This window comes from Suncus etruscus, chromosome 1 (genome assembly GCF_024139225.1).
Source record: "Suncus etruscus isolate mSunEtr1 chromosome 1, mSunEtr1.pri.cur, whole genome shotgun sequence".
In the NCBI taxonomy this organism is placed as follows: Eukaryota; Metazoa; Chordata; class Mammalia; order Eulipotyphla; family Soricidae; genus Suncus; species Suncus etruscus.
In genome coordinates, this window is record NC_064848.1 from 153,168,115 (window position 1) to 153,184,611 (window position 16,497).

The window sequence follows — 16,497 nt, forward strand, 5'->3', positions numbered from 1 at the left end:
ACTCAGAAATTGCTCCTGGCTTGGGGACCATATGGGACACTGGGGGATCGAACCACAGTCTGTCCTAGGTAAGCACATACAAGGCAAATGCCCTACTGCTTGCGCCACTGCTCTGGTTCCAACTTTTTATTTGTTAGTTTTTGGGCCACACCCAGCAGCACTCAGGGATTACTCCTGGCTCTACACTCAGAAATTGCTCATGGCAGGATCAGGGGACCACATGGGATGCCGGGATTCGAACCACTGTCCTTCTGAGTGCAAGGCAAATGCCCTACATCCATGTCATCTTCCCGGCAACATTTTTTTTTAAAGGAAAAAATTTCCCTTTCTTCAGCTTGGAAAGGTGGCCCACTGACAGAGTAGTTGCCTTGAATGTGTGAGGCAGAGTTCAATTCAAGGCACTGCTATTGTGATTCCTGGCACTGTAATCAAGTGTGTGTCCACAGGACACTGCAACAGGGAGGGGAAGAAAGGGAAATTTTTTTCCCCATTATCCATTAAAAACAACCACTGTCAAGCCTGATAGAGATCTACTAGAGCAGGAGATAGCTTAAAGGGTTGGAGCAGATGCTTTGAATGTGGGAGGCTGAGGTTTGTTTCTTGACAGTGATATGCCAGGAATAGCACACTTGAGCATATTCAGGTGTGGCCCCACAACATAATAAATAAGACTGCTCAGCATAAAATCAAAGTAGAAGTACATTCACTGCTATGTGAACTTAGACACAATTTTTTTTGGGGGGGTCACACCCAGTGGCGCTCAGGGGTTACTCCTAGCTCTGTGCTCAGAAATTGCTTCTGGCAGGCATGGGAGACCATATGGGATGCTGGGATTCGAACCACCATCCATCCCGAATCAGCTGCATGCAAGGCTAGAGCCCTATCACTGTGCTATCTCTCTGGCCCATGATGGTGTTCTTCTTCTTTTTTTTTTTTTTTTTTTTTTTTTTTGGTTTTTGGGTCACACCCAGCAGTGCTCAGAGATTACTCCTGGCTGTCTGCTCAGAAATAGCTCCTGGCAGGCACGGGGGACCATATGGGACACCTGGATTCGAACCAACCACCTTTGGTACTGGATCGGCTGTTTGCAATGCAAACACCGCTGTGCTATCTCTCCGGGCCCATGATGGTGTTCTTAAGCACACAAACTCTCCACTTACCTGTCCACCTTCTTTTATTTTTGTTTTTTGGGCCACTCCTGGCTGCACACAGGGGTTACTTCCGGTTCTGCACTCAGAAGTTACTCCTGGCAGGCTCAGAGAGCCATAAGAGATACCAGAGATGGAACCAGAGTTGGCTACGTGTTAAGATTCTCCTTCTTGAAGGCATGAACTTCAAAGGTAAAATCAAAGGTTCTACATATTATTGTATGTAGATGTATTCTGTTTATTCTACTTATTTATCTTGCCTCTTTCCTTACAAAACACTGCAATTTTTTTCCTTAGGCAAAGAAATTTCATTTCTCCAGCTACTGAACTATACTTTATTTTTTTAGACCACACCCAGTGGCGCTCAGGGGTTACTTCTGGCTATCTGCTCAGAAATAGCTCCTAGCAGGCATGGGGACCATATGGGACACCGGAATTCGAACCAACCACCGTAGGTCCTGGGTCGGCTGCTTGCAAGGCAAACGCTGCTGTGCACTCTCCGGCCCCTACTGAACTATACTGTGGTTAAGCCTTGCAAGCAGCTGACCTATGTTTGATCCCACACCACTGAGGGTCAGGAGTAAGAGTCAGGAGTAAGCCCGAGCACAGTTGGCATACCAAAATAACAAAAAACAAAAACAAAAAAAACACCAAAAAAGGCATCTCCAGCCATTATGACTCCTCCCAAACCTTCGCATAGCTCATCCCATTGTCTTCTACGCCTCCATTCTGCTGATATTCGAATATTCCTGGTGTCTGGTAGTCCAAGACTGGCTTCCTCATGTCTTTCATTTGCAACATGCAAAACCATTAACACTCCCACTACACACACACCCCACTCACTCATCACAATGTAAATTGATTCTCATTTAATTATATGCAGTATCTATCTCATGTTGGAAGATCCCACTTCCCACAGATCTTAAGAACTAGGTCCAAGATTGGGCCTCCTTATATTTATTTCTGTAAAACTTACTTTCAATCCAAAATCACCAGAGTACTACTATCAAGTGATATATACATACGCATATACATGCATCACATGCACAGCAACTATTGGAAGACATATATAGATGCCCGTAGTAATCACTATGTATTTTGAAGCATCATACCATATACATTAAATATACACCTATTTTTTTATTATGGAACGCTTCACGAATTTGCATGTCATCCTGGTGCAGGGGCCATGCTAATTTTCTCTGTATCGTTCCAATTTTAGTATATGTACTGCAGAAGTGAGCACTAAATATACACCATTCTTACTTATTTTTTGGCTTTTGGATTATACCCAGTGGTGCTCAGGGCTACTACTGGCCCAGTGCTTGGGTTCAATCTTTTCAATCTGCTATTTTGGAACTCAGGATTTAAGGAAGGATGGGAAGGATGATCTTGGTACTGTACCATGTATAAAATATTTTATTTGTTTTGTTTTGAGGCCACATCTGGCTGTGCTCAGGGCATACTCTTGGATCTCTATTCATACATCACTAGTGGCGGTGCTTGGAGGATCATATGAATCCAGGGAATCCAACTTAGGTTGCCTGCATGCCAGGCAAGTGTCTTAATAACTGTACTATCTCTCTGGCCCCAATTAATTTTTTAATCCTTTCCTTTCCCTTTGGAGGTGTAAATGATTTTTACTGACCGGTTGTTGCACACACTCTTGACTGGTATTTTTTGAGTGATACAATTTGCTTTTTGGGGTTTTTTTGGGTAAGAGGGGCACAAAGCTTAACTTCTGGCTCTGCACTCAAGGATTACTCCAGGCCATTCTCAGGTAATTGTATGGGATGGCAGGCATTAAATTTAGGTTGGCCACATGCATGGCAAGGGACATACCTTTCACTACCAATTGTATCACTTCAGCCCCCTGTTGGCACATTTTTAGTTGTACATGCCAGGGGTCATGCATTGGTTTTAGTATTTGAACACATGGCCAAGGTGCTTACCAGGATTCTATCTTCATTGTAGTGCTTGTTTATATGCTTGCAGAGGGGGTTGCACTCTTAGCTGAGGCACATGAGTTATGAAGTGATGCTCACTGAGGATATAATGTTATTTAATCAGAACTCTTGTTGTATCTACCTGAGAAATTCCTTTACAAGCTCAGGTCTGCCATAGTATTACTATTTGTATTACTATCTTAGGATCCTTGAGTTATAGACATTTTTTTTAATAAATCAGATTGTCGTGAATTATGCTTTGTCTTCTGTTGTTCTGTGGTCACTTTGAATTTTTTTTTTGGTTTGTTTTAGGTCACACCTGGTGGTGCTTAGGGCTTATTCCTGGCTCTGTGCTCAGTGATCACTCCTGGAGGGTGTGGGGTACCAGGGATCGAACTTGAGTTAGCTGCATGCTAGACAAGTGTCCTACCCCTTGTATTATCACTGTAGCATCATTTTGAATTTTGATAGTCTTTCTTCTCCTCCAACACTCATTATTATACTCGGTCTTCTTCCCTTCTTAGGTTGAAGAAACAGAAGAAATAAAATTAATACGATGACTCCCAAAGCATTTCATAAATGACCAAAGAATATAGAAAGAGACAAATATTTTTCTTTGTGGAAATCTCCACAGTCTGCATTTGTTTTCTTGTTTCTCTTATTTTTTTATTTTCTCCTCTTAACAAAGAGTTCCTTGACTTGAATCTGGGATCCTCCATCTAGAGGATGTAACTTCCAGGATAACTGAAAAGGCTTTTTTTTTAAATTAGGGTAGGGAATAAAGGGGGTAGAGAGAAAAAAGAAATGAAATTGTAGTGACCCTCAAGATTTTATCCAGTGGCAAAGCAGCCTGAGAATGTACATGCTGACGATGAATAAAAATCCTTGTTCTATTTAATCAAGATCTAGTAGTTAGTGTGAAAGACAGTGATGAGCAAAATAAACATGATTTTTAGGGGATCATATGGGATGTCAGGATTCTAACCACTGTCCGTCCTGGATTGGCTGCATGCAAGGCAAAAGCCCTACCACTGTGCTATCTCTCCAGCCCCCTAAACATGATTTTCTTTATAGTCAGTCGAGATATTAATAAAATAATCTGAATATATGTCTTTAAAATTATAAACCACAATAATGACTGTCATAAAAAACTTTAGCACGCTATAAAAACTATTTGGGATGTCAGGGATCAAACCCAGGTTGGCCATGATCAAGGCAAACTCCCTACCTGCTGTGCTCTCACTCTTATCCCTACTTAAAATTGTTTAATTATTTTGTTTTGGGAGGGTCATACCTGGAAGTACTTAGGGGTCACTCTTGGTGTGCTTGAAGGACCATATGCAGTGCTGGAGATCAAAACTGGTGGATCACATGCATATCAAGAATTTTAACTCCTGTTCTATCTCACTGGCCCAATAAATGTTTTTTTTTTTTTTTCTTGTACAAAATTAAAACAAGTGGGGCTGGAGCAATAGCAATAGCAATAGGTAGGGTGTTTGTCTTGCATGTAGCCAACCTGGGCCTGTTCCCCAACATCCTGTATGCTCCCCCAAGCCTGCTAGGAATGATTTCTGAGTACAGAGCAAGAGTAACCTTGGAGGACCGCCAGGTGTGGCCCCCAAACCAAAAATAAATGAACAAACAAACAAGATAAAACAGGGCCAGAGAGAATAGGGGTTAAGGTACTTGTCTTGCATGTGGCCAGCCCTAGTTCAATCTAGTGACTGATCGCAGCAGGTAAATAGAGATAGCTGTCTCTCGAACAACTTAGGTGACAGAAATCTTTGGAGACAAGACTTTCTATAGCTTCTGGAGATGCTCTCACATCTGAGCACTGTTCTGTTTCTGGGTGAGAGGTTACTGTATTCCTTATCTATAGACTGCTAAAACAGTAAACTTGTAAAGATTGGTTGCAGGCCGGTGGGATAGCACAGCAGTATGGCATTTGCCTTGCACACAGCAGATCCAGGATGGACCTGATTCAATCCCCAGTGTCCCAGATGGTCCCCCTAGTCAGGAGTGATTTCTGAGTGCATAGTCAGGAGTAATCCCTGAGCATCACTGGGTGTAGCCCAAAACCCCACCCCCCAAAAAAAGAAAGAAAAAAGAAAAAGATTGGTTGCAAATATCCTTCCAGTGTGCTCTCAAGATGACAAGCAAGTATAGTCTAAATATCCAAGCTTGTAAGTTACCCCTTTCTTAGGCATGCAATTTAAAGCTAAAAGGAATGGAGGATTTCATACCATGTAGTGCTAAACCTGAGTTCTTATTGAAGGATAACGATGTATGGGGCCAGAGAGATAATACAGTGGGCAAGGCACTTGTCTTACATGTGGCAGACCAGGGATCTATCTCCAACATACCATAAGGTCCCCAGAGCGCCACCATTACACCATTCAAGAGTTACTAGGTACAACCCCTGAGCAAAAATCCCTGGACAAAAAAAAAAAGAGGGAGACCAGGAAGTTCTTTACTGACCCTTGGTCTCTAATGAACCTTTACACACACACACACACACACACACACACACACACACACACACACACGCTATAACCTTTCCTATCACACACACACACACACACACACACACACACACACACACACACACACACACACACACACACACACACACAGGCTATAACCTTTCCTATCCCACAGCACAAAAGGTGATTTTGTTGTGCCTCTTTCCATTAGAGAATGGCTAAAAATAGTCCAGGAAATTTTTCTTTTATCAAAGCAATATTTCATTCACTCCACTCTGAATACTTTTAGTTTCGCGAGTCCCAAGTCTTACTTGTAGCTCTCTAGGTAAAAATGTATTACTTAATGCCATTACTTGGGTTTTATGTGGCTAGTCTTCCAATTTCCCAGCCTGAGGCATCTGTCCTCATTTGGGCAAATAGCACATCTGAACACAGTAGCAGTTCCACATTATTCAACAGCCCAGAAATTCATGCATAGAACAGCCAACTTTCCAAATTTCATTCCACATACTCATGACGAAGAAAAGGGGAAGGGACTCATAGAAAAACATTAACATACAAAATCATTTGAAAAAGAACATCTTTGTCAGCACTTCTACCTAGCAACAAGTTCCTCTTTTTGTGTGTGTTGGTTTTTTTGTTTTGTTTTGTTTTGTTTTGTTTTTGTGTGTGTGGCTTTTTTTTTTTTTTAGCCACACCCGATGGCGCTCACGGGTTACTCCTGGTTCTGTACTCAGAAACTGATCCTGACAGGTGCAAAATATCAAACCTAGGTCTGTCCTGGGTTGGCCACCTGCAAGGCAAATGCCCTACCACTGTGCTATCACTCTGGCCCAAAGTTCATCTCGTGGTGCTCAGGAATTATTCCTGGCTCTGTACTCAAGAATCACTCCTGGTGGTGCTTGAAGTATTACGTAGGGTACTAGGATCAAACCCAGGTCAGCCACATGCAAGGCAAGCACTCTAAACACTGTACTATCATTCTGGCTCCACAAGAAGTCCCTCTTGACTGTGTTCCATATTATTTCAATACAGCAACACTAAGCACAGTTCCATAGTTTCAAGGACACTGCAGTCTAAAATTCCAGCTGGCAGAACAGTAAAAAGAAGCTGTATGATTTATGAAATGGGTCAACCAAAAGGAGCAATGCAGGAGAAAAGAGGTCAGCCTAGAGTTGATGTCCTCCTTAATCCATCCACTTCTATTGAGAAACCAAGAATTCCAAATCAGAATTCTCCTGGAATATAATCAAATTAGTTTGTTTTTGGCTTTTTGAACCACATCTGAAGTTTCTCCAGGATTACTCCTAACTCTGCATTCAGGAATTACTCTTGGCAGTACTCAGGAGACCATATGGGATGTCGGGAATTGAACCCAGGTTGGCCACATGCAAGGCAAGTGCCTTACATGCTGTACTATTGCTTTGGTCCCTAGAATATAATCAAGTTTGGACACAGACACTTTCAAATAAGATGAGCAAATAATCTCTCAACTGATTCTGCTTTGAGGGCATCATTCAGATGAGAGCTTCTAGAACTCTGTTGTCCTCAAAACAAGCAATTCTAAAACAACAACTCAAAGAGATATATTCTTTTTTCTTTTTAAGAGATATATTCTTAATAGTATGCGTGTAAAATAAAGGCAAGAAGAACCTAACTGGATGACATTTACTCAATGCTTTCTCTATTCAAACTTTGTTCTAAGAACTATTGGCATATGATACACAGATTTATTCAAACCCCACTATATGGCAAATAGTTATAAGTAGTGGGGATACAAAAGTTAACAAAGGTGTCAAAATTCTAGCTTTTTTGAACTTATATTTTAATTTAGGACTAATAAAAATATACGTTAGCTGTTAATAAATACTATGAAGTAAAATAAAGCAAACTAAGGATATGATATCCTAAGGAAAGGGATGTTTAGATATTGTTGTCCTGGAAGACTTCTCTGACTGTCATTTAGTAATAATAAAAATAAGGACAACCATATGGCTACTTAGTGTGTGCCAAAACTGGACATAACAGAAAAATATATTATTTATTCCTCAGCTGCTCTGTTTTTATTGTTGTTGTTGTTGTTGTTGTTTGTTTTGGGGGCCATACCTGACAATGCTCAAGGCTTAATCCTGATGCTGTACTAAGGATCACTCCTGGCAAGGCTTGGGAGCCATGTGGGATGCTGGATCAGTCACATGCAAGCAAGCCCCTTACAGGTGTACTATCTCTCACTCCAGCTTCAGTTACTCTCTATATAGAGATAAGAAAAAGAAGACTTGGGCCCAAAGAGCTCAATAGGCCGAATGCCTGCTTTGCAAACCAGAGGTTCAGGATCAATCTCCAGCATGTCACAAACTGAAGGGTTGGGGGTGGTAAAAGAAAGAATTCACCCCTCCCCCCAAAGGTAGAAAAGTAAGGATCTTCTAAGAATCTGCAGTAGTGAAAAGGGAGAAACAGTGTCAAAGACAAAGTTATACAATAAATAAGCTAGAACTTAAAAACTCAATATAGGGGCCAGAGCGGTGACACAAGCAGTAAAGCATCTGCCTTGCGCATGCTAGCCTAAGGATCAGACCTTGGTTCGATCCCCCCCCCCCCCCCCCGGTGTCCCATATGGTCCCCCAAGCCAGAAGCGATTTCTGAGCACACAGCCAGGAGTGTTACCGGAGGTGGCAGAAAAACAAAACAGAACAAAACAAAAAAAATCTCAGAATATAGGGCCAAAAAGATAGTTGGGCACTTGCCTTGTGTGTAGCTGACCTGAGTTTGATCTCTGGTACCCCATATGGTCTCCCAAGCTTGCCAGGAGTGCTTCCTGACCACTAAGTCAAGAGTAGACCCAAGGGGCCAAAGAAAGAGCATGGAGGTAGGGTGTTTGCCTCGCATGCAGAAGGGTGGTGGTTCAAATCCCAGCATCCCATATGGTCCCCCGAGCCTGCCAGGAGCGATTTCTGAGCGTAGAGTCAGGAGTAACCCCTGAGTGTTGCCCTGGGTGTGACCCAAAAACCAAAACCAAAAAAAAAAAAAAGATTAGACCCAAGTACCGTAGGTGTGGTCCAAACCTGTGACACCCCCGCCCCTGCCAAAAAAAAACCCAGAAATACAATCCCATGCTACCATGCTGGTAGAGAAATGGAATCTTAAAGAGGTCAAATATAAATGGACCTTACAAAATGGAAGATCCACTCAGCCCATTTGCAAGTGGCTAAGAGATCAGTGAAACTCACTATCTTATAATATCAAATTATTTACTTATCACCAGAAGACCAAAGATAATCTTTTTTTTAATATTTAAAGAATTGTGGCTTACAAAGTTATTGATAGTTGAGTTTTAGGCTTATATTTCTTTCTTTCTTTTTTCTTTTTTTGGTTTTGGGGTCACACCTGGCAGCGCTCAGGAGTTACTCCTGGTTCTATGCTCAGAAATCGCTCCTGGCAGGCTCAGGGGACCATATGGGATGCTGGGATTCGAACCACCATTCTGCATGCAAGGCAAATGCCTTACCTCCATGCTCTCTCTCCGGCCCCAGGCTTATATTACAATACCAATTCTATTCCTAATGTCAACTCCCTTCACCAATCATATTCCATCAGAACCCTCCTTCTTCCCTCACCCCTTCCAGCCACTTGACAGGCATATTACAACGTTCAGTGGTTGCAGCTTAGATCACGTGTTTTCAGTGTTGTTGAGTCTTTGGATGTACAGCTGTAGCATCCACATCACTACTATAACCGAAGCCCAGACCACTGTTCCCCACTTCCCTTTCTCAACTTCCTTCCTGCCTTGATTTCTTCTCTGTCCTTCTCCTCCTAAGCTCTAGGTCAAGAGTGATCTAGGCACCCCCCCTTACTACATTACATTTCCTGATCAGTTATTCTATACACCACAGATAAGTGAGATCTCCCTGTTAACACCAAACATAATCTTGATACCAAAAGAGAAAGACAACCTGGGTTTTTAAGACCAACTAAGAAATGCTGAATATTTCTCCTCTTCTCTGCCCCAGGGAATTCTACACTGATGTTGAATCAGGCTTTGCTAACGCTACAGGTTTCCATTTCTCACTAGAAATCAGACAGGAACAGAACAAGGGATGATTGAGCTAGCTGCTCAACAGTGCCACAGCAGCTCTCAGAGATGCAGAGGAGGGGACAAGCAATCGAAAAGGTTGGCAGCAAGGAGAAAGTGGGTTCCCCCATTTTCAAAGAAGCACAGCTTCCCACCAAACACTGGAGCACTAGAATAGTGGGGGAAAAGGGAATACTGCTTTTGGAAGCATGAAGCAGGCAAGACAAGGACCAGGAAAAGATCACTGAGCTTTCTGGAGAATAAGGTAGAAGACAACTGAGAAAAAGGTTAACATTACCTCAAGCAGAATCATTCAGGACAAAAATACCATAGAAATAGCACAGGGTTTTTACAGAATTACTGGAAACCCTAAATTGAGGGTCTAGGAGAAGCCAAAATACCCAAAGAGCCTAAAGGAATGAAATCTAAGTAGACGTCCATGAGGTTTAAACCAAACATCATGATTTAGACGTGTGTGTGTGTGTGTGTGTGTGTGTGTGTGTGTGTGTGTTTTCCTTCTACCAGCATAGGAACCTGTTGCCTTAGTTAAAGAACAACCAGGGTAGAAAGGGAAAGTTGGGCTTCTTTTCAGAGTAGTGCACAGTGGTGTACAATAGGGGAGCCAGTTGTTCCATCTTACATCACAGTCAGCCTAACCTGAGATACTTAAGACTCCCTCTTCTATGACCAACCCTCTTCCCATGAACATAGACACATAAGGAGACAGAAAGAGCCTGAGAGAAAGAGATCGAGAGAGAAATAGAAAGAAAGAGAAAAGAGAAATTGAAACAGAATGAAATTTATTATTCCGCCTATCTCCTCAGCAACTTATCACCTTATCTCTAGCAAGTCCGACCTCTTAAACCAACATTGCACCAAACAATTTATGACCTGAAAGTCAAGAAAAAGTGTGTCACCTACAGAAACCTAATTAATAATATGACTCTGCTCTTCAGTTCCTTTCCAGTCATATCCAGGGCACCTGGGTAGTTGACCGCCTTTTCCTGTTAAAGGCCCTGGTCCCTAGTTAAGTCAAAAAGAAGACAATTAGGGGCAGGAACAATCCAGGTTCAATCCCAGAGACTACATATGGTCTCCAAAGACTGCTAGCAGTGACCACTCAGTGCAGAACCAGGAATATGTCCTGAGCACCAGTATTATGTCCTGACACCATCACCACCACACCAAAAAAAAAAAAAAAAAAAAAAAAGACAAACAGGACTTCCAAGAGAAGCTAACCCAGAATTTGCCCTTCCCAAACCCTGAGCAGTCGAGAAAGCCCAAAAGACACAGGACAAAAAACACCTGAGTTTGGAGTGCTCACCTTGAAAGCACTTACACAGGAGCTCCTAACTGAAGAAAAACACATAAAGGTTGCTGAAAGCTCCCAAATGAGAGTGCAAGCATCCCAGAAAGGACAATAAATAGTTGGAAGAAATTCCTGCTGCAATTATTTCCTCTTATTTGCTTTTCTAATTAGGCCCTCCCTCGAGAGGTCCATTACCGCCCTCGCCGTCCAGCACACACATAAATCCCCAACGATTTCCAAGCCTCCAGACGAGCGGCATGCGGCGTGAGTGTGTGTGTGTGTGTGTGTTGCATGAGGGTGTGTGTGTGTGTTGGGTGTGTACATATCAAATACCCAGCCAGTGTGTGTGTGTGTGTGTGTGTGTGTGTGTGTGTCTGTATGTGTGTGTACACATCAACCTCCCCAGCTAGTTTCGGAACTCCAGGAGCACGTCCCCTCTCCCACCCAACCCCAAGCACTTGTCTCCCCTTTCGATCCCACGCTGCGGCAGCTGACAACCTAACAGCCAGAGAGACCCCGAAACCTGATTCGGGGGCTGATTCAAAATGCCTGCTGCCTTTGAAACAAGGGGGAAAGCAAGGACGGGGCTGAGCTTCGGGACCAAGACGACGGACGGCAGGTGGTGCGGGTGAAGGGGGAGCTAGAAAACCAAGACCGCTCCTTAAATCCGAGAGGCAAGGCAGGGGGTGCGCGGGGAGAAGAGAGAGGCGACGGCCGGGGGTGGGGGAGAGTTGCAAAGTCAAGATCCCAGGAGGAAGGAAACGGTCGGAGGGCAGGGTGGCAGGAGAGCCCGAGGAGGGGGGCTCCGGAAGGGCCTCGGCAGGGGAGGGCGGGTGCCCGGAGCCGGGCGCCGGGGAGCAGCAGCCGGGAGTGGGGGCGGGGCACCCAGGGCGGGGACCGGCTCCCCGAAAGGGGGCGCCGAGGGCGGGGATCAGCAGGGCTGAGGGGGCGCGCGGGGGGCCTCGGGGAGCACGTGAGGCTGCCGTCAAGGCCCCCGAGAGCCCGGGCGAGGCAGGGTGGGTTTGGGGGGCGGCGCTCTCACCCGCAGGGCGGACAGGTCGATGTCGTCCAGGCTGCGGGCGGGGGGCGCCGGGTCGCCCATGGCCTCCGCGCGGAGGGAAACGGGGGCCCCCTCCCCAGTCCGGGCCGCTCACGCTCCGGCTCGGTTACTCCACGGCCGCCGTCGCCGCTGCTCCCCCATCGGGGGGTCCCGGGGTGGACTCCACCGCGCCTCCCCTCAGAGAACGGCGGAGGAAGACGGAGGCGGGGGCCGGCCGCCGACTGACAGACAGACGGACGGAAAGCGGCGCCCGCGGTGCCCGCAACCCGAGTCGCCCGCCCGGCTCGCTCTGCGCAGGCGCGGAGTGGTCGCGTCCCCGAGGGTGGACGAGAACGTGACGCGCCGCGCCGCTTCCCGCCCACTCGCGGCGCCGACACCTGCGCGCAGGCGCAGAACGGTCCCGCACACTGCGCGAGGTACCTCGCTCGGCGGCGAGGAACAAGTAGGCGGCGGCTGAAGCCGGCCGCGCATGCGCAGACGTGTTGGCAGCCTTCTGGTGGCTCTGTCTCCCCTTGGAAATGCTGTCCTTCCCTGTCCCCACCCCTTTCGTGCGCTCAAGCTGCCGAGCCAGCCACCCCACCTTTGTGTTTGCGGGGGCAGAGGGGCGGGGTCCAACCTCCCGAGTACTGAGGGGTGTTGTTATGGCAACTCCCCACGCGGGAGCCGGGTGGCCTCTAGCTAGGATGGGCTGTCCACCCACCTCGTTGCCATGGCAGCCGTGGAGCCGCCGAGGGAGGGCCTCTGGGGGAAACCTGGCTGAAGAAACGGGGACCTTGCAAGGGGAGGGAGTTGGAAGGCCCTTCACCCCTTCCTCCTGGCTTGACTGGGTGCTGAGGAGGAATCGCAGATCGTAGCATAGGCCTTTATCTCTGCACCTCCCAAAGCGTTCTACACAGAAACTGGTTCGACAATTATTCATCCAAAGCTGGAGTAGCTTGGGAGGAAGAGGGACGGGGAGAAGCAGAGGGGGGAAAGTCCTTCAAACCTTCTTTAGGTCACCTGAAATCTAGTCATGCAACAACACCCCCAACTATTTGCTTCTTTGGAGGCTTCTTCCTAATGCATTATGATGAGCAAATAACTATGTTCTGCTACTGTCTTTGAGAAAGTTGCCTAATTCCTTTTCTGGGCTTTTTTTTTGGGGGGGGGGTGGAGGTAGGGTGGGCAATATACGATGGTGTTCAGGGCTTACTTTGGGCTCTGGACTCAGGGATGACTTGTAGCAAGCACACATATAGAAGAGTCCCTTCCTCTGGGTTCTCTTGCCACCACCCCCCCCCCCCCCCTTGGAACTACACCCACATTGACACATGCAAGGCAAACATCCAGCCCATTGTACTATCTCACAGACCCCTTTTGGGGTTTTCCTATCACTGAAATTGAGGGAAAAGGTGGTTTGAGACCCAGCAGCACTTCCTACCTTAAAGACCCCAATACACACCTTGAATAAAAGATCCTTAAAGGAGGACGGGAAAAATATTGTAGTAGGTAGGGAGGGCCCTTGTATGTGGCTGGTCTAGGTTTAATTCCCAGCACGTCATATGATTCCCCTGAGCCCCACAAGAAGTGATCCCTGAGGGACCGGAGCAATAGTACAACAGGTAGGGCTTTTGCCTTGCACGTGGCTAACCTGGTTCTAGCTTCAGTACACAATATGGTTCCCCAGCATGCCAGAGTGATTCCTGAGTGTGAGCTAGGAATAAGCCGGACGGGGGTTGGGGGTGAGTGGGGGGAAACAGAGAAAAAACAGTATCCCTGACCTCAGAAAAAAAGTCCTTGAAAAAAAAAAGAACAGTCCTTGAAAGAGATTAAAGCCTTCTTTCTTCTGCTTCTTCCCACATTTGGATGATGCTCAGGAGACACTTTTTTTTTTGGGGGGGGGGGCACACCGACAGTGCTCAGGGGTTGCTCTTGACTCTGTGCTTAGAAATCTCTCCTGGCAGACACAGGAGATCAATGGGATGCCAGGATTGAACCACCCTCTGTCCTGGATCGGCTGTGTGCAAGACAAATGCCCTACTGCTGTGCTATCTCTCCGGCCCCTTAGGAGTCACTTTTGACTCTTGGCTTTACACTCAGAAATTACTTCTGGTGGAGCTTGGGATGCTGGGAATCAGACGGAGGTTAGGGCGCATGTACAGAAACTCCCTACCCACTTGACTATCTCTCCAGCTCCCCTCATTTCTTTTTTGTAACTTTTGTGTTACACTCAGCTCTGATGAAGGCTTATTCCTGGCTGCACTCAGGACCATATGTGATTATAAGGATTGAACCCAAGTCACTTGTATGCAAGGCAAATGCCTTGCCCACCATACTTTCTCTGGCCCCTCTCAGATCCTTCTCCTTAGCTCATTTGTTCACATCCAGTGTTGCTCCCCATTTCTATTTACCTGTTATTGTCTTTATCTTTGTGTCTCACTCACTTCCATTTTTATTGACCTCCTATTTCCCACAACCCCCACCCCCTGTCTTAGTCCCTTAAGTCACTTTTCCATGCAGAGAATTTTTTTCTATAACTCAAACAACATCATTATCCTGTTTAAGTTTTTCTTTGGTTCCTTATTGTTTGGTTCCTTATTTTAGCTTCCAAGACTCATCAAGATCTGCCAGTTGGGGCTGGAATAATAGTACAGTGGGTAGGAATCTTGCCTGGTATGCTGCTGACCCAGGTTTGATCTTTGGCATCCCAGTGGTCCTCTGAGCACTGCCAGGAGTGATCCTGAGCATAGAGCCAGAAGCAACCTTTGAGCGTTGCTGGGTGTGACCCACAAATCACCCTCAAAACAAACAAATATAAAACCAAGATCTGTCTGCTTCTCCTGCCCTGTTTTTCAATGTTCCATAAATCAACCTCATATGTTTTGGCTTTACTAAATTACTCTACTCATAGTACTTTACTCAGTACTCAAAGAACCAAGCTTCAGCTTTTGTGCTTGTTTGTTGCACTTGCTATTTCTTTCTAAAGTATTCTGAGTGCCCATTTTTCACAGTCCTTTGCATTGTCTTACATTTTTAAATCAACTCCTCCATGAGGTTTTCCTTGACCTAAGAAGACTGAGTTTGGCTCTTCAGTTTAGTTCCCTTGCATAAATAAATCCATGGTAATATTAAACACTCTGAATTGTAAATGTCTACCGAACCTCTTAAATGCAGGACTGATTTTTATCTCTTCAGCACAGGGCTGGCTACAGATTTAGTAACTCTGAGTCATCCATCCTTTGTTTCTTGACGGTGTGATATATAGTAATTTAAAGTTAAGACCATGGGATGGCAGAGAAAAAAATAAGAATTTGGCTAAGGTATCATAATAGGTTAAGGCAAAAGCCTTCTAAGCAACCAGACTTAGTTCCATTCCCAGCACCAGCTGGTTCCCAAGCATCTCCAGGAGAAGTCATTGAAGGACACTGAGCTAAGGTGGTGTGGGTAACCCCGGGCACCACAGGGCCCAAATAGCACCATTTCCTCTGGCCCTTGCATTGGACCTCCTGCTCAATTCTTCCAGGGCCTCCTGAAGACTACTTGGGAGGCCTCCCTCCAAAAATCAATATATAGTTAGTACTTTGAACAAGTCCTTAATCTTTATGAGGCTCAACTCTATTATCTGTAAATTAGAAATAATAGAAAGTTTATGATAAAGTAAGATTAGGTATGCAAAACTTTGGTATATGCTAAATTTTCAATAAGTTTATTTCCTGGCTCCTGGAATGTTTTATTGTTAGTTTTTTTTGGGTGGGAGGAGGACATACCTACCTATATTCAAGGATTACTCCTGGCTCTGCACTCAGGAATCATTTCTGCCAGGCTCGGGACCATATGGGATGCCAGGGATAGAACCAATTGTGCTATGGCTTTGATCCCATGACTCCTGGAATGTTTAATAATGAAAAATTTATCAGTGAATAAGCAAATTAAGATCACAGGAATAGGGCCAGAGTGGTAGCACAGGGGTAGGATGTGTGCCTTGCAAGGTAAATGCCCTATCACTGTTCTATCATTCCGGCCCCTGTGCTCAAATCTTATTCCTGGTTTTGTGCTCAGGGATCACTCCTGGTGATGCTCTTGGGGCATATGTGGTGCCAGGGTTTAAACCAGGTAGGTTGCGTGCAGGGCAAGTGCATTTCCCATTGTACTAGCTTATCAGTCCATGGACATGCTTTTCAGGTAAGAGACCTAGATTTCATCCTTGGCATCATGTGGTCCCTTGAACACAGAGACAAGAGTAGCCCCCAGCACCCCATATGGTTCCCTGAGCTCTATCAGGAGTGATCTTTGAGCACAGAGTCAGGATGTGACTCAAAAACCCACAAAACCAAACCTAAACACAGCAGTGTGTTCCCAAAACAAGAAAAGCATGTGCTCAGCCCAATGAGCTGTCTTCCTGACTCCTAGGCTCTCTCTTCAAATCCCATTGCTTCCTCTCCTCACTGTGGTGGTCCTCATTCAAGACAGCCCAGATCCAGGAATGTAGCTCAGAAAGAGTTC

At 45.5% G+C, this 16,497-nt stretch overlaps 1 protein-coding gene and 1 non-coding gene across 13 annotated transcripts in view; both read right to left on the reverse strand.

Moving 5' to 3' along the window:
- MINK1 (misshapen like kinase 1) overlaps positions 1-12,195 on the reverse strand; it is an 86,240-nt gene extending 74,045 nt beyond the window's left edge. For all 12 annotated transcript variants that reach the window (XM_049774275.1, XM_049774280.1, XM_049774282.1 and 9 more), the window contains exon 1: positions 11,998-12,195. In XM_049774275.1, the coding sequence (XP_049630232.1) occupies positions 11,998-12,057 (60 nt within the window). In that variant the 5' untranslated portion in view covers positions 12,058-12,195. The remainder of the gene's footprint in view (positions 1-11,997) is intronic.
- On the reverse strand, positions 2,288-2,394 carry LOC126027119 (U6 spliceosomal RNA). The gene has a single exon (XR_007502205.1). It is a non-coding gene; the product is annotated as a U6 spliceosomal RNA (small nuclear RNA).
- Positions 12,196-16,497: the final 4,302 nt, after the last annotated feature.